The sequence below is a fragment of the Mytilus trossulus genome, chromosome 11 (assembly GCF_036588685.1).
Source record: "Mytilus trossulus isolate FHL-02 chromosome 11, PNRI_Mtr1.1.1.hap1, whole genome shotgun sequence".
Taxonomy (NCBI): Eukaryota; Metazoa; Mollusca; class Bivalvia; order Mytilida; family Mytilidae; genus Mytilus; species Mytilus trossulus.
In genome coordinates this window covers 35,492,755-35,517,188 of record NC_086383.1, presented here as the reverse complement: position 1 = coordinate 35,517,188, position 24,434 = coordinate 35,492,755, and the positions used below count along the sequence as shown (strand labels likewise).

At 31.1% G+C, this 24,434-nt stretch overlaps 1 protein-coding gene across 1 annotated transcript; it reads right to left on the bottom strand.

Moving 5' to 3' along the window:
* Positions 1-335: 335 nt before the first annotated feature.
* On the bottom strand, positions 336-24,434 carry LOC134691025 (uncharacterized). Its single transcript, XM_063551217.1, has 5 exons — positions 23,839-24,434; positions 16,056-16,247; positions 14,386-14,518; positions 12,208-12,381; positions 336-5,550 (listed from the first exon to the last, which is right to left on the bottom strand). The coding sequence occupies exons 1-5, from the start codon at positions 24,324-24,326 to the stop codon at positions 5,347-5,349; spliced, it is 1,191 nt and encodes a 396-aa protein (XP_063407287.1). The 5' UTR covers positions 24,327-24,434; the 3' UTR covers positions 336-5,346.

Genomic DNA, 24,434 nt, shown 5'->3' with positions numbered 1-24,434 from the left:
TGATTGATAAGGGTAACATCATATAACCCGACCTATAAACCATATAGACCCCAACAGCTACAAAGCAATATCCATATTCATTATTCATGTATGTGTGTCTGTTTGATATTTTGTAATTGTTTGTTATATTTAATTGTATTTCATGAGGGCCTCAGGGAAGATTAGCTTTATAGCTAACTGTGTAACCCTCTTTAAATAAAGAATTATTATTATTATTATTATTATCAAACTTAGGAATGAGGAAAATCAACTCCACATGCTCCAAACATCCCTTCCTTGCACAGGAAGTTTCTTCATATGTTTTATTTCTGTGTGGCAACTTTTGTAACTCAGAATTGTTAACATAAATTTATTTGACAAAATAAGTCATATATAAATGTCCAATTATATACATATAATAAAAGGATAAATCTACAGCAAAATAATAAATGAACCAGATAATCAAGTCTACACAAATATTTAGGTAAAAGAACAAATATATACATGCATTGTACATCAAATAGTTGATTATTGTAAAATTAAAATACTGACACATGAGGTATAAGCAATATAAAGGTAAACATAAAAATATATTTCAGAAAACAATGATTAATATGAAAAATATTTGTTAATTTTAACAATAAAAAATCAGATAATGTTCAAATGAAAAAATATGTAGAACCTTTCCTTCAATTTTAAAATAATTTATGCATATAAACTGTTTCTTAAAATAGGAATTCTATAATTATTAAAAATTTCACAAATTTTGCCCAAGCAACTGTTAATCAACTTAATATAATAATTTTGGATCCTGATTTGAACCAACTTAATTGAAAACTGGGCCCATAATAAAAAATCTACGTACATGTTTAGATTCAGCATTTCAAACAAGCCCAAGAATTCAATTTTTGTTAAAATCAAACTTAGTTTAAATTTGGACCCTTTAAACTTTAATGTAGACCAATTTGAAAACGGGACCAAAAATTAAGAATCTACATACACAGTTAGATTTGGCATATCATACAACCCCAAATTTTCATTTTTTTGATGAAATCAAACAAAGTTAAATTTTGGACCCCGATTTAGACCATCTTGAAAACTGGGCCAATAATAAAAAATTTAAGTACATTTTTAGATTCAGCATATCAAAGAACCCCAAGGATTCAATTTTTGTTAAGTTCAATTTTTGATGAAATCAAACAAAGTTCAATTTTGGACCCTTTAGGCCCCTTATTCCTAAACTCCCAAAATCGAACCAAACCTTCCTTTTATGGTCATAAACCTTGTGTTTAAATTTCATAGATTTCTATTTATTTATACTAAAGTTATGGTGCGAAAACCAAGAATAATGCTTATTTGGGCCCCTTATTCCTAAACTGTTGGGACCTCAACTTCCAAAATCAATTCCAACCTTCCTTTTGTGGTCATAAACCTTGTGTTAAAATTTCATAGATTTCTATTCACTTTTACTAAAGTTAGAGTGCGAAAACTAAAAGTATTCGGACAACGACGACGCAGATGACGAAGCCAACGTGATACTAATATACGACCAAATTTTCAATTTTTGCGGTCTTATAATAAAATGCTAATTATCACTGGTATAAGTTTCATAACATTTGGTAAAGGCAAACTTGAGTTTAAGAACTTTTTGTAATGGACAAATAAATATATAAATATTGATTACAATGTATATAACAAAGTTTGAACAAGTTCATATGTTTTGACAAAAATCATTTTAAATTCATAGTTTACATGGTTAATGTAACCTAAATCGATTTATTTACAATTCATTTTAACCTGTGTAGCTAACATTGGTCTATTAGCATATTCAACAATTGAAACTGTTCATCATTGCAGATGACAATATAATTCATGACAAAATTCAATGTTGATTGCCAACTGTGGCAGTGGCACAATTTTAAAACAAGATTCCAAAACTATGATTGTGACAAAGTTTCAGGAGATTCTGCTGCAGCCAAATGATAAGATAATGAAAAACTCAATTGACCCTGTAGGTCATGTGAGCTAAAGATATACAAAAATGTGTCTACAGGACAAGATTTCACACTAAGACTGTCCTTTTTCAGGTACAATGAAACAAACTTTGGCATAAAATTTAGAAGGATTGCACCATAAGGAACATGTGACGACAACTTTATTCTAAACTAACTTGACCAAAACCTTAAACCTGACCCAGGAAAGACAGACAAACAAATGGACCAACAGACTTGAAAACATAATGACCCTCTAAGATTGTAGGCAGGTCATGATCATATACACTTGATATTATTTCTTAACCACAAATGAAAACTACATGGACCACTGGTCTTTATAATGATACTGATCCAATAAAAAAATTAGAAATTCTTTCATGCATTGATAATTGCATTTGTAGATCTAGAAAAAATTCAGTTAAATATATATATATGATTTCACGATTATTTCATACAAAGCTATATATATGACATTAATAAACTAGAGGCTCTCCAGAGCCTGTGTCGCTCACCTCTTACTTGGGCTTTTGAAATCATATAAAAACAGATAAAATCATAACAGATACTTAAATAATGATTGAGGCCAAATTGGTTTAATATTACATTCCATTCTGTGGTTCTCTAAAAGAAGACATTTGTATGCACTTCTCCTAGCTATAGGGTGCTATATTAAACTAAGTCCCCTGCTAGTGGCCATCTTGGATGATAGATCGACTACAAAGTAACAACACTTGGCCAGCACATCATAAGAAACATTCATGCTATGTTTGGATTCATTCCATTCAGTGGTTCTCTATAAGAAGACATTTGTATGTATTTCCCATAGGGTCCTATGTTAAACTAAGTCCCTCACTGGTGGCTATCTTGGATGATGGATCGGCTACAAAGAAACAACACTTGGTGAGCATGTCATAAGACACTTTCATGCTATGTTTGGTTTCTTTTCATCTAGTGGTTCTCTAAAAGAAGACATTTGTATGTATTTCCTATATGGTCCTATGTTAAACTAAGTCCCACACTGGTGGCCATCTTGGATGATGGATTGGCTACAAAGTAACAATACTTGGTCAACACCTCATAAGGAACATTCATGTGTGGTTCAATTCCATTCAGTGGTTCTCTAGAAGAATTTCAAAATGTAAAAAATTAACGACGACTACAACAGAAGTCGGAAGCCAGGTGATGAGAATAGCTCACTTGGCCTCACAGGCCAGGTGAGCTAATAAAATGTAAATTTTGACATAGTGTGTTCAAACTTAATGGAATTTTTTCAGGAACACTATCAACATCAAAATAAATATCTTAATCCACAGTATTTATATACAATGGCTATATGAAATATAAACAACTTAAGGGTGTAGAGATTGGGAACAGGAAATATCACCTATAACTGTTTTGGATGACACTTGTTTTTTTAATCAGGTTTTGAAATACTTTCACATAGCAATTAAGCACAATGGGCATGAAAAATTAAAGAATTTGATTGTTTTTATGCGGCAACATTATAAAGCATAACATGAAAGCTGAAATATGTTTAAAAATTATATATACTGTGAAAGTACTTTAATTCATGGGGTACCAATTTTCACGGTTTTCGTTGATGATTGTTTTCTACAAATTTAAGTGTCCATCGAAATAAAACAACCATTGTGCGAATCAAGACATGGAAAGATCCCCATGAAGGTTGGACTTCTGATATGATCTAGAAAATATATTGAATAACCTTGAATCTAAAAATACTTTAATAGCAGTCACAGAACTACAACTGCATGCAGGATTTTACCAATTTAATCTTTAATAACCTAAACTGTACAACTTTTGATCTTTTAATTCTCATAAAAATATTTTTTTTCCGATGAAAGTCAGATTTCCATTATTGATATGCTCGTATGATAAAGTGTTCATTTTAAATCCTCAAAGTTCTCGTACATATGGGAAATAATAATTTCATGCTGGGCTTTATTTTGATAAGAATTATTTGACAATTCAAGATACGTTTATAGCATTTGTTAATGATACTGATTTCTGGTTATGGCCTAATTACACTTTATCTTGTGTTAATTAGTGTTATCACTATGATTTACACAGCGTTTCTAAAGGCTTTAATTTTTCAATTTCTTTTTTTTAGAAAACTAAAACCCCGAATTTAAAAACCCAAGAACATGTTAATATTTCTCAAACCACGAAAATTGATACCCATGAAATTAAAGTACTTTCACAGTATTATACTTTAAGGCTTCAAAAATATGTGCCAATGAGGCTAGAAAAGATTATTGACATTACTTTATAAGCAGATCAAATCTTGGAAGGCTGGGAAAAAATTTAATTGAAAAAAAAAATGAATACAACAATGAAAGTCTATATATATAAACTGTATGTTATTTGTTTTTAAATTTTAAATATGTACAGCAATATGATTGGTGTCATTAAGCAAGAGGAATGTGTGGATTATACTACGGCCTACATCCTTAGTATTAAAAAAAAAAAAAGGAGAATGTGTCTATGGGTCACAGATGATGCCGTACTTGCATATCATTAAAAATGGGAATAACTAGGTAAAAGTAAACGCCACCCAAATTCCAGTATGATATGTATTTTAAAGTAAAAAGCATTGTGTAACTAATTTATAATATTTGGTTGAGGGAAACTAAAGTAAGAGAATGGAAAACAAATTTTGAGAGATACATACTGATGAACGTACGGACATGGGTTACACTGAATGCGTCTCCCACTGTGGCAGGGGCATTTATCATTTATCAAATAAACAAAACCTGACTATTTTTCCTTATCCCACTACATTTGTAACCCTAATATGCACACCACACAACCTTACAAAAAGTAAAAAACCAGATTCTAACCAGATCCAGTTTTTGTTCACTGGATAAAATGTCAATTAACCAGTTGCTTCACTTTTTTTTACCACAGATATAGTGTTGGCTTTATTCAAAACTACCTCTACCCTTTTTTATTGGAAAAATATGCTCAATTTTCATTCATTTGGAAAATTTAGAATAAACCATGAATTTGACTGAAACTTCAATTTACAGACCCCTTTCAAGAGTCAAACCCTGCTTTGAAATAACACCCCTTTTTGTCAGTGATGATACATAAATAGACCCTCAAATCTGCACATATACTCATTTTAGGCATGAAAAATGTATAAATGAGTGTCTTTCAGTTTATATTCGTGCACAATTACTACTGAAACTGCACCGTTTGGGAAAGAAGTTGTCTTTTTGGGAATAATTTTACGCCATTTTTTTTTTCAAATTGGGATTCTTCTCTGGGGGAAAAAGCCTTTATTCTGCACTAATTTAAGGCAAACAATATCACTGTACCAGAACCATGATATTTCTATCATAACCTTAAGATCTTAAACACAAAAGTATTCATTAAAATCTTGTATCTGTAAACACCCCAACCAGAATAAAAAATCAACTAACTCATTTCTAGACTCCATTTTCATTATATCAAACGATTTTGTGTAGTATATTGTTGACCTATGACTGTCTGTTATGTTGTTTGCCATCAATGCCTCATAATGGTTGAACTCTGTGTCCATGTACAGAAAAATTATCTAAAATAATAAAATATGAGGAAATTATAACATACATGTATATATATATGCAAAATTGCTTAAATATAACCCTAATTAACATGTATCCAGTCATTATATTATGTAATAATTAAACAAAAGGCTTCTAAATCAATATTGCCCACCTATAATTTTTGTGTAGTTGAGTATTTTTGCTGTTTGATTCCTAATAATGTGTTTTTAATATGCCATTCAAAGTCCTGTCTACTATCTATCATAGTTTCTGCCAAAATCTTAAGATTTTGAATAAAATCAGTAATTCTATAAGGAACCTTAATTTATACAAGATATCATAAGGATGATTCAATCCAATGTTAGATGAAGCTGGTTAAGAAGTTTTAGAGGAGAAGATCTTTACAAAGATGATGACAGAACACCAGTGAATGCTGAGTAATGGAGCGATTAAGCTCTGATTGATTTTTTTTGTTGTAAAATTCATCTATCAAGCTCATTCTTTTTTGTTTTCTTGATGCCTTATTTAAAGTTCCTCTCTATGTATATGTTACACTCTCAAACATGTCCCCTCCCCTACCCCCCCCCCCCCCAAAAAAAAAAATAATCAAAGAGCTGAATAGCTCTGAGGGGAAAGACGGCCCTTGTTTCTATTTAATTATTTTTTTTGGAAAAGGGGGGGGAGGGGGGTATTTTTTGATAGTCTTCATATAAAGAATGAAAAAAAGAACAGATAGAACATGTAGAAAGGTTGACGATATTATCCTTCACTGGTTATTTAAATCATTCTCCGAGATGGTGCACTAATTACACATTGGTATTTGTTAAATTTAAACATAATAATGTTTGCTGTAGATGATTCAAACATCAACATGCAATACTTTAATTTGTAGGTGAACAACTTTCATTTGAAGTAAACAAAAGATCGTGGGGATACATGATATATCCCTGCTTCTGCGTAGTGTGGCATTCCAAGAATGACGTCACTATAAAATACAATGTAGGTTAGATATATTTAGAATATCTCGTCATACTGATTTTTCCGGATTGTAAAAGAAACATAAACGGTTTAAAGGAGAGCTCAAGATACGATAATTTCGTGAAAAACAGAAGGGAAATGTGTAAAAAGGTGTTTAAAGTCAAACTATTCATTTCTGGGTCTCCTTCTCTTCAATCTTAGTAAGATTTCTTGAGGGGTTTTCCACATTATAACCAGGTGCTCCGCAGGGCGCAGCTTTATACGACCGCAGAGGTCGAACCCTGAACAGTTGGAGCAAGTATGGACAAAACATTCAAGCGTGATACAGCTCTGAATTTGGATTGTGATCAAATTTTTGACATTACATGTTTTTTTTTTACACAAAACAAATGTCATGATTTTACAAATCAATTAAAGATTTCTTCTTCAAACTTTTTAAATCTAAAATAAATAGTTGACACACCATAGGTTTCTGACACAGAATGAATGTGATCTAATGAACTTAAAAGTTTTTTTTTTGCCTTTGAGCAATTCACTATGCTGTTGAATATTAATCCTCTCAAAAAAATGTTTGAAGAATTTTTTTTTTTTATTTATGAAATCTGAAATGAGAAAAATTTAAACCCCCCCCCCTTTTTTTTCACATCCCCGCTTCCCTTTTTCCAAAACTGATATTAATTCAAATTTCTAATGGAGTTTGCAACAATAACTACTCTTTTAAATACATCATAAAATATTAAAATGTAAAATAAAGTGTTTGTTATCACTGAATGGTAAAGATTGGTTGGTAGTAAAAGTGAATATACATTGTTTATTGGATAAAACAATAAAAAAAACTTCATCAGCAACATTTTATATTGGCAAATTTCCAATGAAGTTATTTACATAAAGTTATTGGCAAATAAAAATAGAAAATGACATCATAGTCATGTCTGGCAAATGTCCAACATACATTATCTAAAAACATTTTAGATAAGATAAGGAAAAAAGCTTCATCAGCAACATTTTATATTGGCAAATTTCCAATGAAGTTATTTACATAAAGTTATTGGCAAATAAAAATAGAAAATGACATCATAGTCATGTCTGGCAAATTTCCAACATATATTATCAACTATTATTCTATACAAAGAAAGATAACTCCAATTGAAAATTAATTGCTATTGCACAATATTGTGCAATTAGATATTTCTTGCTATTGTGCAATACTGTGCAATTGAAAATTTTTTGCTATTGCACAATACTTGATATGGAATCCTGATTTGGACCAACTTGAAAACTGGGCCCATAATCAAAAATCAAAGTACATATTTAGATAAAGCATATCAAATAAGCCCAAGAATTTAATTTTTTTTTAAATCAAACTTAAGTTTAATTTTGGACCCTTTGGACCTTAATGTAGACCAATTTGAAAACTGGACCAAAAATTAAGAATCTACATACACAGTTAGATTTGGCATATCAAAGAACCCCAATTATTCAATTTTTAATGAAAACAAACAAAGTTTAATTTTGGACCCCAATTTGGACTAACTTGAAAACTAGGCCAATAATTAAAAATCTAAGTACATTTTTAGATTCAGCATATCAAAGAACCCCAAGGATTTAATTTTTGTTAAAATCAAACTAAGTTTAATTTTAGACCCTTTGGACCTTAATGTAGACCAATTTGAAAACGGGACCAAAAATTAAGAATCTACATACATAGTTAGATTCGGCATATCAAAGAACCCCAATTATTCAATTTTTGATGAAATCACACAAAGTTCAATTTTGGACCCTTTGGGCCCCTTATTCTGTTGGGACCAAAACTCCCAAAATCAATACCAACCTTCCTTATATGGTCATAAACCTTGTGTTTAAATTTCATAGATTTCTATTTACTTATACTAACGTTATGGTGCGAAAACCAAGAAAAATGCTTATTTGGGTCCCTTTTTGGCCCCTAATTCCTAAACTGTTGGGACCTAAACTCCCAAAATCAATACCAACCTTCCTTTTGTAGTCATTAACATTGTGTTTAAATTTCATTGATTTCTATTTACTTAAACTAAAGTTATTGTGCGAAAACCAAGAATAATGCTTATTTGGGCCCTTTTTTGGCCCCTAATTCCTAAACTGTTGAAACCAAAACTCCCAAAATCAATCCCAACCGTTCTTTTGTGGTCATAAACCTTGTGTCAAAATTTCATAGATTTCTATTAACTTAAACTAAAGTTATAGTGCGAAAACCAAGAAAATGCTTATTTGGGCCCTTTTTGGCCCCTAATTCCTAAAATGTTGGGACCAAAACTCCCAAAATCAATACCAACCTTCCTTTTGTGGTCATAAACCTTGTGTTAAAATTTCATAGATTTCCATTCACTTTTACTAAAGTTAGAGTGCGAAAACTAAAAGTATTCGGACGACGACGACGACGACGACGCCGACGTGATAGCAATATACGACGAAAAATTTTTCAAATTTTGCGGTCGTATAAAAACGAAATGAATGATGTGAGGGAATGTCACTATGGTCAACCCCATAGGGGATTGACGGCTTGAAGCCGTCTTCCCCAAAAAATGTGTCAAATACTCTCAAATGATTGTATCTCTCAAACTTGTCATTAACTTCCCAATTTACCCAAACACTCTGATAATTGTTATTTGTCAAAACTTGTAGACTTAAGTTAGGACACAAAAAATTCAAGCTTGATACTGTTTGAATTTGGATAGTGTTAATATTTTTTCGACATATTATAGGTTTCGGACACTAAATTAAATTTTAATTTTGGACTCTTCAAACCTTAATATGAAATAATTTGAAAATTGAGCCCGAAATAAAAATTTTAAATGCACAATTAGATTTTAGCTTATTAAACAGCCGCAATAATTCAGTCCTAGATGAAATCAAACAAAGTTTTATTTTGGACCCTTGGAACCTCATTCAAATAGCAATATAAGACAATAACCCCAAAAATCAAAGACTTTAAATTAATCCAATTGCAATTGGTTAAAAGATTTGTATACATTTTCAATAGGTTTCCTGTGTTGTTTTTGCACATGCAATATTGTGCTATTGCACATGTTGCACAATTAACAAATTGTATAAAATTTTCTTTAACCCTTTCACCGATTGCTGCCCAGACAGAAGCTACTCTGAGACGATGGCTTCCCTGGCTACTATTACTCATGTGGGAGATCTTCATAATAAATGTCAATAAAAACTTGTTTGTAGTTATTTGTGTATTTATTTCATTCACTAACACCATGTTCACAGTTTTGTTAATGTTTTGATAATTTTTTCTTCATAAAATGTTCAAATGTTCAAAGGAGTATGTTCGATAAGATCCTAAAATGGCCCCCTTTTATAGCGTAAATTTCAAATTCGGATTTATCGACCAATAACACGATAAATTATAGCTAACACATTGACTAGCTAGGATATAAACCATTTTGTTGAAAATTTTACGTTTCTGCGTTTCATTATGACGTCACAAGTTGTACTCATATTGATTTTCACGAAAAAATCAATGAAAATGGGTAAATTTCTATAGATTGTTGGACAGGAAACATAGAGTGCATACGTCGACAACAAAGATCTTTTAAAATAATGTCTGTGAAGACATTTCACATGTCTTATTTGAATCTTAAGCTTGTCCACGCCTGCGCTCTATGTTTCTTGGTCCTTTATTTGGTTGGAATCTAGCTGATTTTGTCAAATTTCACCAAAATCCCTTATCTTGACCTTTTTTGGATGTAAAATTCAACGTGCTGGAATTAAACTTTGACAAAAACAGTTCTGTTTAACTTTCTAACATGTCTTTAAGGCAACTTAAAACATTTATTGTCTTGTAACTATGAACTTTATAATTGGGGCCAAATATGGCCCTTACCGAACTTACTCCTTTTCAGCATTTTTTAGGTGAAATTATTAAAATTTCGCTCTTTGACCCCAAATCGTAATTTTTTAACCCAAAACGACAAAATTTTGAAAAATTTTATGAGGCTGTACAAATTCCTCACACTGAACGATGTCCATTCCAAGTGTTTTGTACATAAAACGACATTTTATGTCAAAAAAGTATACTAGTTTGGCTTCAATTCTTTCATATTCTTTCAAAAAAAATGTTCCCTCATTTCAAATTCTCGTAAATTCCGTAAATTTCCTCTGATTTTGACACGATTTTCAACAAACGGAAGCGCCATGTTTACACTTTCATCCGGGTATTCATCAAAGAAAGATAACTCATGTTTGCACTGTTTTAAGGTAGCACAATACAAAGATTTTTTTCACTCCCAATCAGATAACTTTAAACTGATGTAATTCATTTCATCCTTCTTTATATTTTATAAATGAGGTACCAAAAGAAAGAAGAAAGATTAATCTTTCAAATTGTGATAATTTCATTATGACATAATTATTATATATATCAATTGTTATGTAATTAGTTGCTATATTGTGATATCCACACTTGAATGAATTTAGCTTCTTTGTTCTTCATAGCATCCCAAAATATTTTATAGATTGTTGTACAACACAGCTTGACCTCCAAAACTGTGTCTCAGATTTCCAAAAACATCAATAGAACAAATTTTATACCCAATTGAATTTAGTGATCTCTTATGAATTGATGTTGCAAACTTCATTGAAGATTTATGAGAGAATGAAATACAATAAGAAAAATCTGAGACACAGTTTGGGAGGTCAAATGGTGTTGTGCAAGAATCTATAAAATATTTTGGGATGCTATGAATAACAAAGAAGCTAAATTCATTCAAGTATGGACATCACAATATAGCAACTAATTACATAACAATTAATTATGTAATAATATGTCATAATGAAATTATCACAATTTGAAAGATTAATCATTCTTCTTTCTTTTGGTACCTCATTTATAAAATTTAAAGAAGGATGAGTGGAATTACATCAGTTTAAAGATGTCTGATTGGGGATGAAAAATCTTTGTATTGTGCTACCTTAAGCGGGAAATATAAAAGAGGTATTCTGATCCCGGTAAAACAGGACTCATCGTCAGCTGTCTGAAGCGTGAATCCCGGTAAATTGGGACTCATCTGCGAAAGGGTTAAAGGGCAATAACTCCTTAAGGGGTCAATTGACAATTTTGATCATATTAACTTTTATGTAGATCTTAATTGGCTGAACATTTTTACTGCTACAGTTTATCTTTATCAATAATAAAATCAAGATATTAATCAATTAACAGCTGTACCATTTGATAAGCCCATGGCTTTTTCAATAAAGTTCAATAACTTCTAAATGTTGTATCAGAAATTTATAAAAAAAAATAAAGGGAGGTTATCTTAATAGAAATAAATCAGTCATCAAAGTTTAATGACAACTGTTCTATGCAAATTTATGATATTGTCCAAAACCTTGAAAATCACCCCGCTTTTATGAATAAAATCTTATAACTTGGAAATGTAAAATCTAAAATTTATAAAAATCAAAAGGGAGCTCACAACAAAAGATATCAACCATTTACCAAATTTTCATAAATATGTCTGAAAACTAGAAAATACCCATTTTTTTGTAATGAATAAAACTCCATAAATTGGAAATATACCGGAAGTCGAAAATTTATAACATAAAAAAAAGAGCTTATGTCAATAGATATAAACAATTCACCAAAGTTTCTAGTACCTAATGCCACTATTAGCAGATTTTGAACTTCTTACAAACCAGCTTAAAACATATTAACTTACCTCTGTCCCCATGCAAACAATACCTAGACTCTTAGGAACAAACACAGAGTGCCAACATTCTGATAAAAGCTGTGATCCAATCTGTCCAAGTACCTGCTTTTTTAAATGTTTTTCTATCCAAGGGGTTTTGGCGTCATCATTATCATCTTGCATCTTTAATGCATCTTTTTTCACCTATTAACACACAAACAAACAAAAATTATATTAGGCACAAAACTGGGGAAGGGCCCAGTAGAACCTCACCCTTCCCCAGTTTCTTAGCCTCATACAAAAAAGTAGCTGATTTCTCAGTTGCCAACCCTACTAAAACTAGTTATGCCATAAATTTGAATTGATTTTGCTACACAATGGTGTATGACACGACTACCATTGATGTTGTCGGCATCATTTATAGCATATTTTTTTTCTGAGACAAGTGTCTGTCGACATTGACCTAATATTGTATATTACTTGCTCTGTTTTGTCATCTGGACAGAAATAATAATTTTTCGTCTTCTCACTGTCAGTCAGCATGGTCAGGAGTACTACTTGTACAAGTAATTTTTCTTTACTTGGAGAAGTTAAGGCCACACCAATTTCATTCCTTGTTCGATGGACCCGCCCGCACCTATTTTTTCAAACAGAATTTTTTTATTTTTTTTATATTCCCGCTTCCCGCATCCGGAAATGTAATCGTGTCCATTTCCAGCACCGTTTGTTTTTGTAAATATTATAAACAGATATTTGCACTTGTTTTTATAATCACAATCTAACATATATTTATAACGATTTTAAACATATAAGCACCCAAGTACACTGTGTCAATGTCTGTGATAATATTTGATTCAGCATGAACCCCATTTATCCCAAATGGGAGTGCTCCGATATTAATAGAAAACAGAGGAAAATACATGTACAGAACAAAACATTGGTTTCCTTCCCCCTTACTTAGATTCCCTATCAAAATATGTTCGTTGTTAGAAATAAACTTCAAAGAACTTTGGAAAGAAATGCCTTCAACTGCAATATGCTGGCGATACAAAACTATCCATACCCCCTGCATGTTTGTGCACCTGTCCTGATTGACTCAGGGGCCTGTCGTTCAGCAGTTAGATATCGTTCGTTGATGTTCATAAATATTATTTGGTATTTTCCCGTTTGTATATATATAAATTAGATCGTTGGTTTTCCTGTTCGAATTGTGTACACTTATAATTTTGGGGTCCCTTATAGCTTGCTGTTTGGTCTGGGTCAAGGCTCTGCCGTACGTACTATGACCTGTATTTGCTATTATCCCTTTATTTATTGGTATTCCTAAATGAAAGATTTTGTACACACAGATGATCAAGTACACGATAATGACAAAATTATTTTCATTTACCTGTGTAGGATATGACTTTTCACAAAAGTGATGATTTTCTGTAAATTGTTTAATATTTCACAGTGGTATCTTACTTTGAATTTGTTTAAACATGTTTATTTACTTTTGACCTTAATTATTTATCATTTATAAATTTATTAACTATGAATTAGCATTCAGTTATCGAAGATCAAATTTATTCGTTCATTGTGTTTTAATTTGCATAACTTTGAGTTAAGCCTTCCAATTGATCAATTGATATTTTATAGTGTGTTTTTCTATGTTGTGATGTTATACTATTGTTTCAGAAAAGGGAGAGGGTGTCGGTACCATTAACATTAACAATGTTTGCACCTGTCCTGAAGTCATGAATCTGATGAACAGTAGTTGTTGTCTGTTTATGTAGTTTCTCGTTTCTCGTTTTTATATCGATTAGACTGTTGGTTTTCCCGTTTGAATGGTTTTACATTACTAATTTTTGGGGCCCTTTATAGCTTGCTGTTGCTTGACCTTTAATGGTTTACTTTTATAAATTGTTATCTGGATGGAGAGTTGTTTCATTGGCACTCATACCACATCTTCCTATATCTATTAAACTTACTAGATAAACCTAAGGGTTATTTAGCCAAGTTTGGTTTTATTTGGCCCAGTAATTACAGAGGTGAGGATTTTTGTAAAATTTAATGAACAAAGACAGACACCAAGTGATGAGAATTGTTCATTTACCTATTTTGGCCCAGGTGAGCTAAAAATATATGCTTCAAATCATAACAGGACATGAATCATACACATGATAGAACCACTATTTTATTGAGAGTAAATTGCACTCTTCTCCTCACCTCAGCCAGCATTAACAACAAACAGGATCTTCCTTCTTCGGATTTATGTATATGTTGATAAAATCTTACATCAGGAATACATCCAACAGACTTATTCCTTATCTTTATAGAAATCTTTCGGTTATCTCCAATGCTTAAAAAAAAATATGTATATACTATATAGACATGATAGAAGGGAGTTCTAATGTCCCAAAAAATGCAGATATTTCATGTTAAAAATTTATTATAACTTTTTATAAATTTCTTTAAAAATGTTAACTTGAAACCACTTACCATGCTTGCGTAGCAAAGGGACGTAACTCTTTAAAATAAATTGATCTGCACTCATTTTTTAAATTGCCTGAGATATTTACAGATATAAACCTTGAAAACACATGTATAAAAATCAAGCTAAAATAACAAATTTGGGAATGCTGACAAGCGAGGACTCATAAACAAACACCTGGTATTTCCATGTCCCAATGCACATACAACAGAACCAGTTTCAAGTGAGGTAGAAAAACAACAAAATTTATCATAAACTAAACTAGAGGCTCCCACGTGCACACAAGTCAAGGGCCTGTGTCACTCACCTGTATCTAATGTGTTTTTGAAAATCATAACTACTAGTATTTGATAGCCTCATAATGATTGAGGCCATATTTGGTTTAACTTGGCCCAGTAGTTAAACTAAAAGCAGGTCATCCCATTTTAGTCTTACAATAGTTACTGATGAAGACTCCTTATCATTATATTTATCTAAATTAGTTTTCAAGTTTTGACCATTTGATTTTTTTCCTTCAAAATCTTCCCTAAGACTTCTTTAATAAACCCATATGATCTATTTTTAGCCATGTCAGCCATCAGATACATTTTTCAATCAAGACACCACATTTGAAATTGTAGCAAAGATTTTTGAAAATTACAATTTTTGTCATATTGAAATCTTACTTTGCAAAATAGTCAAAATATGGGTACAGCAGTCATCATATTACAATTTTAAAAGGAATAATTTAACAGAACACAAAAACATCTATCTACAAACACATTCATTGATTAGTGTGTCTGCATCAGAAAATTTTATACGTCACATAGATTTGTCGTTCAATGTACATACAAACAATTTTAAAATTTACACAAGGCAATGTTAGCATACAGGGTTAAATAATAAAAAGTATGTAAGAATTTATGTCAGAAATAGACAGAGATTTAAAATAGTCCAAAAGTTCAAAGTGAGAGGGTTAGCGCTATAAAATCCACCATTTTCTACATCTGAAAAGGCCTGTATCAAGCAGAGGCGGATTTAGGGGGGCCATGAGGCTCGGGCCCCCTCCTTTTTGGGAAAAAATTTGGTTGCTTATATAGGGAATCACTGAAGCGTGAACAGAGCGGCCCCCCTTAGAAAGTCAGTGGGCCCCCACTTATAAAAATTCCTGGATCCGCCACTGCCAAGTCAGGAATATGACAGTTCTTGTCCATATTTTTTGATGCGTTTTGTTATTTGATTTTGCCATGTGATTATGGACTTTGGAATTGATTTTCCTCTAAGTTCAGTATTTTTGTGATTTTACTTTTTAAATCATCTCAAAATGACCAAATATGTGTGGAAAAATTTAGGGATCCTTGCTGACAACAGATGTAAAGTCTTGCCAATTAAGGCTATGGGTTGTTCAATACTACATGTTACCTACTCTGGCTGTAGGAAAAAGATTTCTGTAAACTTCATGAACAAACTGGTGAAAACACTTTCCCTTAAAATAACTTCGTCAATTTTATCTCTAATTGGTTCAGGTGGTACTTCCAATGGTAAACCTAACTTTTCTAGGACTTTCTTTATCTCAGCAAGAAATCTCGATGTATTCTTAGACCAATCCAAAAACATTCTGAAAAAAAATATAAATAACACACTGTGAATAATAAAACTATACATATATATACAATTTTGCTGTAATACATATATCATGTATATTGGGAAACTGTAACACATCAGAGAAAATACAATTTTGACTGATTTTGAATTACAAATGTGTACATAGTTTGAAAACTAGAACATGGACCTCACTTTTAAATATGAGACAAAAATGTGAGATTAAGCTAGATTTTGAATGAAGATTACTTATACCAATTTTTTTGAACAAATGCACAAATATTTTTGTTTCAGTTAGATAAATAATCAATGAACAGTAAAAAAAAATTAGTTTTTCTAAGGGTCAATAAGCTTATAGCTATGGAAGAATAAAGTACAAGTTTTAAGTTATTTGTGGTAACGAAATCCCTAACTTAATAATTTACTGTCAAAATTTCATCGATTTCTATTCACTTTTACTAAAGTTAGTGCGAAATCTATAAGTATTCAGACGATGACGCCGCTGCCAAAGCCAACGTGATAGCAATATACGACGAAAAATTAAAATTTTTGCGGTCGTATAAAAAGTATTAAAAGCTTTTGGTCATTCTTACAATGACAGTTTTGTATTTTACTTAAATTCTTAAATTTTGATCCATAATTAATAAGATATTTCCTAAAAAAAAACTCATGAAAATCCTACTTTTTGGTGGGTAAAAACTTGACCTAAGGATCAGTATACAATTGTTTGAATATTTAGTTTAGTTTAAACATATTTATTTGTTTAAACAGAGAGATTTTAAAATATTTACTTGTTAATGCATATATTCATTTTACAATTAAAGGAAAGGAAATATTATTAGTTACATAGTGTGCTAGTGACCTAATACGGTATATATGGGGTCAGTAAATTCCTGACCCCATATATACCGTATTACGTCACTAGCACTGTAAATAAACAATCAGAGTGACTATGTAACGAATTTATCTTACCGACTATCTTAACGTGTACAATTCAGACTAGTGACCTATCAAAATGAGCAAGTCTTCCAGTTAGCATTAACATGATTAAGAAACTACTTCCTTTGATCCTACAAAAACAGATGCAAACAATGACAACTTGTTAGATTTAAATGTGTTTTATGAATTTATTTCACTTTATCGTCACTTTCTTGTCTGTTGAAACCTTTAAGATTTTTTCTCAGTACAGTTTTGTTTTTCTAAAGGGACGTAACAGAAATAAGCCCCGCCTCCTTGTTACCTTATATGGATTATAAAGGGACGTAACTCCACTACTAACCGTGTATGAAATAAGCCTCGCCTCCCAACTAACCTAATATTAAATATACACAGTTTCCACAAGGACGCTTTAAACCAATCATATTCCTAGAAATGTATAGGAGGTAAGATAAAGCTCATTAACCTAGATGAATTAAGATTTATTGAATTATAATCATTATATTTTTTGACATCATGCAGTCGTTAAGTCAGGAACTTCCTATCCTGTTTAAGTACCAAGCCACTTTGATATTTTGTTTTATTTTATCCCTATGTCTGTGACTTTCGATCTGTCCAACATTGTCAGATTTTTTTTTATGAAAATATTTAAAACCATTTAACATGTTTAAGAAATGTTTATTTGTTTTTATGAAAGAGCATTCCTCAAATATATGTGGAAGTAATTTGCTGTTCTGAAAAAAACAAACCCCAACTATATGTGATTTTAATTACTGTCATCACAAATTATATTGGATTGATCAACTTATTTATGGCTTATTTCACACCTTTTGTTTGTTACCTTATAAGTATACATGTACAAAATGTACTAATAGTTAAAAACTTTGACGAACTATAATTCATTTCATTAACCATGTTAACAATAGCGATATTTATTTAAAACAACAATCAGTTTTTCATATGAATGTAAAATAAAGGAAAATATTTAATAAATACCCGAATGAAGTTATGATAACAGTATTAACTTTTTTATAATTTCAATTTTTTAATAGAATCTATTCTTTCAGTTCTTTCAGTGACAGACATGACTGACACTTTTCTACAATGTATTCTTCCAGTTCTTTTAAGGGCATACGATACAGTTACAGGGGAGGTAATGACATTGCTAACGTAAAATGTCATTTTCGCGACGTCAAACTATGACATATCGGGAAAAGATACATTTTTCGACTATTTTTTATCATTCAAACTGATTTAATTTGAAAACGAGTGCATGGACCCCTATTTTTTAAAAAGACATTTTGTTTCATTTTGCAAGGAGATTATGTGGACCAAATTTTATAAAACTGTAAATAGAGGATTTTTTTAAATTTTCATAAATATACAGCAAAAAAGTACGATGTTTTCTAAATGCATGACCATTTGATAAATATGAGTTATTTCTGAATAAAAAATGCATAATTTTTTAGGATACTTTTAAAATACAAAAATTACAAATTATCTAACAAAAAACAATTTGTGTTTATCTTTTAAAACAAAAAAGTTAAGGTTTTCTTTCAAAGGGGAATATACGACCATAAATCCGAATTCTGAGCAAATATGGACCATAATTTGCTATTGGGCTCGTTTCCTATAACGATAGAAAAGTGATAAAAATGTGTAATACTGTAAGAAAAGTTGTAACTACATCTAAAGATGCCTTTATTTTTATCAACATACAAGTGTATGCTACTCTTCCCTAGAAAAAAAATTGAAATTAACAAATTTCAAAGATTATACGACAGTATTTTTGTGTCGTATCTCCCGTTACTTTTCGCTTCCGAAGTGCAAAACGCTGACTGATTTATAGATTATCGTCACCGGCAAATTCGTAACTTTTGCTTTCAAATAATAAAGAACATCGACCAATAAGAATAGTCAGAAGAAAATGCAGAGAACTATAAGTATTTCTGTAGCAGGTGTAAGAACACTAGCGTTACTTTGGTTTCCAATTTCGTAACGCAAATTTTAGATGATGTAATCTGCTTTGTTGTAATAGAATTCTTTATAACAATATGCAAATATGAACTCTCGCGAGATGTTCAAACAGGTAAATCAGAGATGATTTACATTCTAGTTTTGTTCTTCGTAATAATTAAGTTAGAAAATGACGTTATCGTTATGCGTTACATTTTAAACGAAACAGAAGTCCAGTTATTTCCTTTTTTTTTATTAAAATTGTTTTTGTCGTTAAGTTCTAATCATTTCCGGTCATACGTGAAACATGTGACTAACATGTGATCACGCCCTTACAGCCGGATGTATGAAATACTAGGTCTAAACATTGTTTTTGTTTCCAACGGGATGTTAGCAAACATAATCTGTAGACTTGTTTCGTCTTGTTTAAAAAAGGAAAATACAATTTTCAAAGAGATTGCACCGGGGGTCTATTGTTTTTCTTATGTGCATAATGTTACATACAATCTTGTGTGAAAATAAATGCCCAATGACTTGACAAAATCAATTTCAGATTTGACAGACGTTATGACACACTTTGTTTCCTGATAACGATGTAAAGGGTCCTTGGAAAATTCAATCGACATTACGTCTCTTATCATTGTGCCGATGCTGGTTGGATTGATTTTGCTTCAGCAATAAATATTACTGGATATTTTAGGTGAATTAAGATAATTTAATAAAAAATACATGTTAATATACCGTTACACTTGGAATGTACAAAGTTGGTACATTGTATCTTTGTCACAATTTTTAATTATTTTTTTTTATTCATGTTCTGCAAACACTTTTCAGAAACGCAATAAACTTGTCAAAGGAGAAGTAAACTTTTACCATGCATGACTTGAAAGGAAGTACTTTATTGATTTTAGCCCACTAAAGTAGGTTAAAATGTGGAAACCATGTACATGTAGATGGTGTACAGGTCACAAATATCACATGGTGCCTATTTTAAAGATTTTAATTCCAAGTTAAAAGTTTTTTTCTTTACTGGATTTAAAGAATTTTACATTGCCAATGATTTGGAATAAATTGTATATTTATAACTGGAATTTCAAAACCAAATATAATTTTACATTTTTTTGGCTAAAACATCAAGATACAAAGATTATGGTATCCTGTATCAATGAAGAAAATATGGAAATTTCTGAATAAATTGTACTAATTGTTTTCAAAACAAGCACATATTTAGGAGTTTTATAATACTGTTACATTTAAGATGGATTTTAAGAAAAAGTATACTGTTCAGACTATTTTAAGCAGATTTTGCAATAAAATAAAACTAAAAAAATGCTTTCGGTTTCTTATGGTTTCCTGTCGCGTTTAAAAAAAACTTTAATTAAACATTGAAAATAAATTTTAAATATTAACATGAAGCAAGTAACACTAGTAATGGTGTTCATTTATGTCTTTTGAAATATATTGTACAAAATAAAGAAAATAAAGATTGGTTTCCTGTCATGTAAACGGTGAATCAAAATGTATTATTTTTTTCTTGAAAAACTCAATTGTTCCATTAATACTATTCTAACACCAACACAACCCACAGAATAAAAGTTAAAGTTTTAGAACTTATAAAAAAGGATACAAAAAGAAACCAAAGGCCGAATACCAAATTATGGTCCATATACAAAATTTCGACCTCATTTAACTCAAAAAGTAGCACATGAAGGTATATTTTGTATTACATATTTGATTTAAGCAGGCAAAAACTAGCCTATATGGAACTTTTCATCAAACTGTAAATACAGGATCAAAACTGTATTGTATGCCCTTAATACTTTTGTTTTCTTAAGTTGTGTATCTTTAGAATGTCCTCCATATTGTTTTAAACAAGGATTTGTATAGTATTAAACAAGGAATTTGCATACCAGACATACAAATCAAATTTTTGAAATGAAATTGCACTTTATCATGTTTATTGAATAAAAACAAGTAATACATTGTATCTTTAATTAATATTCTTTAATATTATTAAAAGTAGTATATAATAACACCATAAAAAGTAGCAAAACACTGTAAAAAATATTTTTTTCTGGATATATCAGTTTGTTTTGGGGATATCAAGTTTAAAAAACATTTTTTCTTGTATTTCTCTGGAAATCGTGGGTAACGGAATAATTTTGCCATGTCAGACGTATGTTTATGGGTCATGATTTCATTGGACTAAAACCCCATGTTGAAACCCCTGTGGTTATTTTAATGTGTATTATTTTCTTATCCGGCGTGACGTAGCAGCTACTTAGATACAGCATCCGGGCATCACTGTAGGTGACGCTTTTCCATCGATACGCTGATCACCCTATATATCCCAGGGGTACTTGATATAATAGAACCTGTTAATTATTAGCAATAAACATTTCTTATCAGGTGACAAGGGGTGTGAAAAAGATAAAAAAAAATCTTTTATCTTTGTCAATTGTCAATCTGAATTAACTATTTTATTTCTGATTAATATTTTTTACTAGATCTACATTGAAGTTCTATGTCAGAATGAAGCATGATGAAGTTGATGCACATGTATATTTTTATATTTATCGAAAATTGAGTTAATCTGATTAAATTTACTTCATACCCTAGGACTATTACTCTAACCATATTATGTCCCAGATTAAAACAAACTTTATATATTGAGTATTATATGTCATTTTAAAAATATTTCGAAAATTTGGTTTCAAAGTCTGGGTAGTCTGGGTACAAGGCAAGCCGTTTTTACAATTGCTTGTATATATTTATTGTACATTTAGAGTTAACCTTTAAAAACATATACTTGTTAAGGTGTCAAATTTTGACTGGTAGATTAATTTGATACAGAAATTTTGGAATACAAGAATCGATCTCACGTACATGCACACACTGACTGAAATAGAACTCACTGCATTTTACACACGCTAAAAGTAAGATACTCGTTTTACGAGAGGTATCTAGCTTCTATACAGATCAAAATGCACCAGTACTACTTATGTGCCACAATTATGAGTTTAGGTGCACAAAAAATTGCAAAATCAACATGTACAATCATTTCTCAAACTGCAGGAACTATGAAATCGGGATGATCTCACGTGTTCGATTTCCGACACTATCACCAAGTATTGAAGTTATAGAAAGGGCTTAAACTTATAACAGTACTGGTATGATTGCCAATTTGAAAACTATCCACTAGAGACCAAATTACATATAAGTTAACAACTATAGGCCATCCTACGGCCTTTAACAATGAGAAAAATCCATAACGCATAGTTGGGCATAAAAGGCACCAAAATGAAAAATGTAAAAAAATCAAAAGAGAAAACTAACGAACTTTTTTAAGAACAAAATAAGAAACGCAAAAAAAATATGATATTCAGCAACAACCACTGAATACAGGCTTTTCCTTTGGACCAGACACACACAAAGTGTGGCAGGGATAAACATTTTTTTCTGGCGTCATTAAGTCTATTTACCTCCTGAACATGACTGTCATGAAGTGTTGAAGTAAGTACATTGTTCTGGAATATTGTTGAAAGGCATATATTGTCAATTCACGGATTTGGCTATACTTTTTGGAACTTTTGGATTATAGCTCTTCATCTTTTATTTAAGCTTTGGATTTTACATATTTTGGCCACGAGCATCACTGAAGAGACATGTATTGTCGAAATATGCATCTGGTGCAGAAAAATTGGTACCGTGAATGTTATTATTAATATGTACTATATAAAACTTTTTTTTTTTAACATGCGTTTTTTTTTTTTTTTTTATTGATGTCCTAAAATCACCTCAATCAATGAATATTCATACACCTTGAGTAATGTCTTCGTTCGCTTTTCTGAATTAACAAATTAACATCAACATTTTATTGTTAATTGATTCGTTTAGGACAAATTCTAGTAGTCTTAATTATCACTGTTATCCTTAACTTCGCACGTATATACCTTTTAATAACCCGTGAGTATGACCAGATGACCAGGTTAATTTATCTTTCTCAACGTTTCTTTGATGTTGACATTTTTATTACCTTACTTAATTTGCACATGACCTCGATTAGGGAAAATTAAACAAGGCATAAGATCACTCACGGTTTTGTTTTCACTGCATATTTTTGTCAAACAGGAATATTCACAAAACTAGATCAAATATATCCCATCTAGCTGATATTCTATTTTTTTTTTTAGATTTTTTTATTCTCAGATTTCTCACACTGTAAGTCCTTCGTTTCTACTATACAGTAGAAAGGGAAAAAAATGAAATAATAAGAATGATTTTAATTTATTTTCCTGCAGATTATAATAAAATTACAATGTATATACAAGAGAGTAATTAAAGATTGACAATTTGTACATGTTGTAGCTGCATTTTTTGTGTTATTAAACGATTAATAATTATTTCAACTTTTCAAGTTAAGCGGATTTTTACAACCTACATCACAACAAGGCTTGACAATATCTACACGAAAAAAACATACACATTCATTCACTAGAAACTTTATTAAAAGTTGTCAATCCGGCCTGTTCTCTTAAAACGATAAGCATGCTAACAATGTTTCACCGCCTTATCAACGGAAATCAGCGTTACTAAGAAAGGGAGAAAACTGATTTTAAAAATGCCCGTATGTTCGGATAACAGAATGGGCTGAATATGTGTATTGGGAGGGAACAGACCTGCTACCAGGCATATATATGGAACAAACAACCTACCTTTTACCAAGTTTGTCAGCCATCAGACCAGACTCATCAGTCTCACCATTCAGAATTTCTTCGGAAAATTCCATTAAATGTTTTTTTGCCTCCTGGAGGTCTTTGATCGCTTCTCTTTCAAATACTTTAAGTTCATTTTGAAATTTTGGGGCTAATGTTACTTTCTTATTCCAATCAACATCCTCCAGGGAAAAAGTTACATGCTCTTTTGTAAACTTGCAAAGTGACTCTATACACGTCGGTATTTCTCCAGTTTTACTTCTAAGATTCCTACGACTTTTTCTGTCATTTTGTGGAAATATTACCAGTGCAAGTTTAAGCTTTTCTTTTAACTCCAACACAGTAATCGGATTATCTGCAAAAAATAGACCAATATCCATTAATTCTTCTGTTCTGAAGTCAGATGATTTTAGTCGTTTGCTTTCTGGGGATGACAGTTTGCTGCCGTACTGAGACTCTTCTGATGATGACGCTTTTCTTTTATCCATCTTGCATGTATGTATTTATGTATTTGGCGTGTCTGCTCGGCATGGAGTGCGTATGAGGTTTCAGAGGACTGGTTCCCTGTCATTTAATCATTGCCAATGCCAATGAGG

What these genes read in the sequence shown, in the direction of transcription:
- LOC134691025 (XM_063551217.1), bottom strand. Translation starts at nt 24,326, where the DNA reads ATGGATAAAAGAAAAGCGTCATCATCAGAAGAGTCTCAGTACGGCAGC. An exon ending in GCTGACAAACTTGGTAAAAG is followed by an intron (nt 16,248 to 23,838) that starts GTAGGTTGTTTG and finishes ATTTTTTTTCAG; the next exon opens with AATGTTTTTGGATTGGTCTA. An exon ending in TTGTTTGCATGGGGACAGAG is followed by an intron (nt 5,551 to 12,207) that starts GTAAGTTAATAT and finishes TTATTATTTTAG; the next exon opens with ATAATTTTTCTGTACATGGA.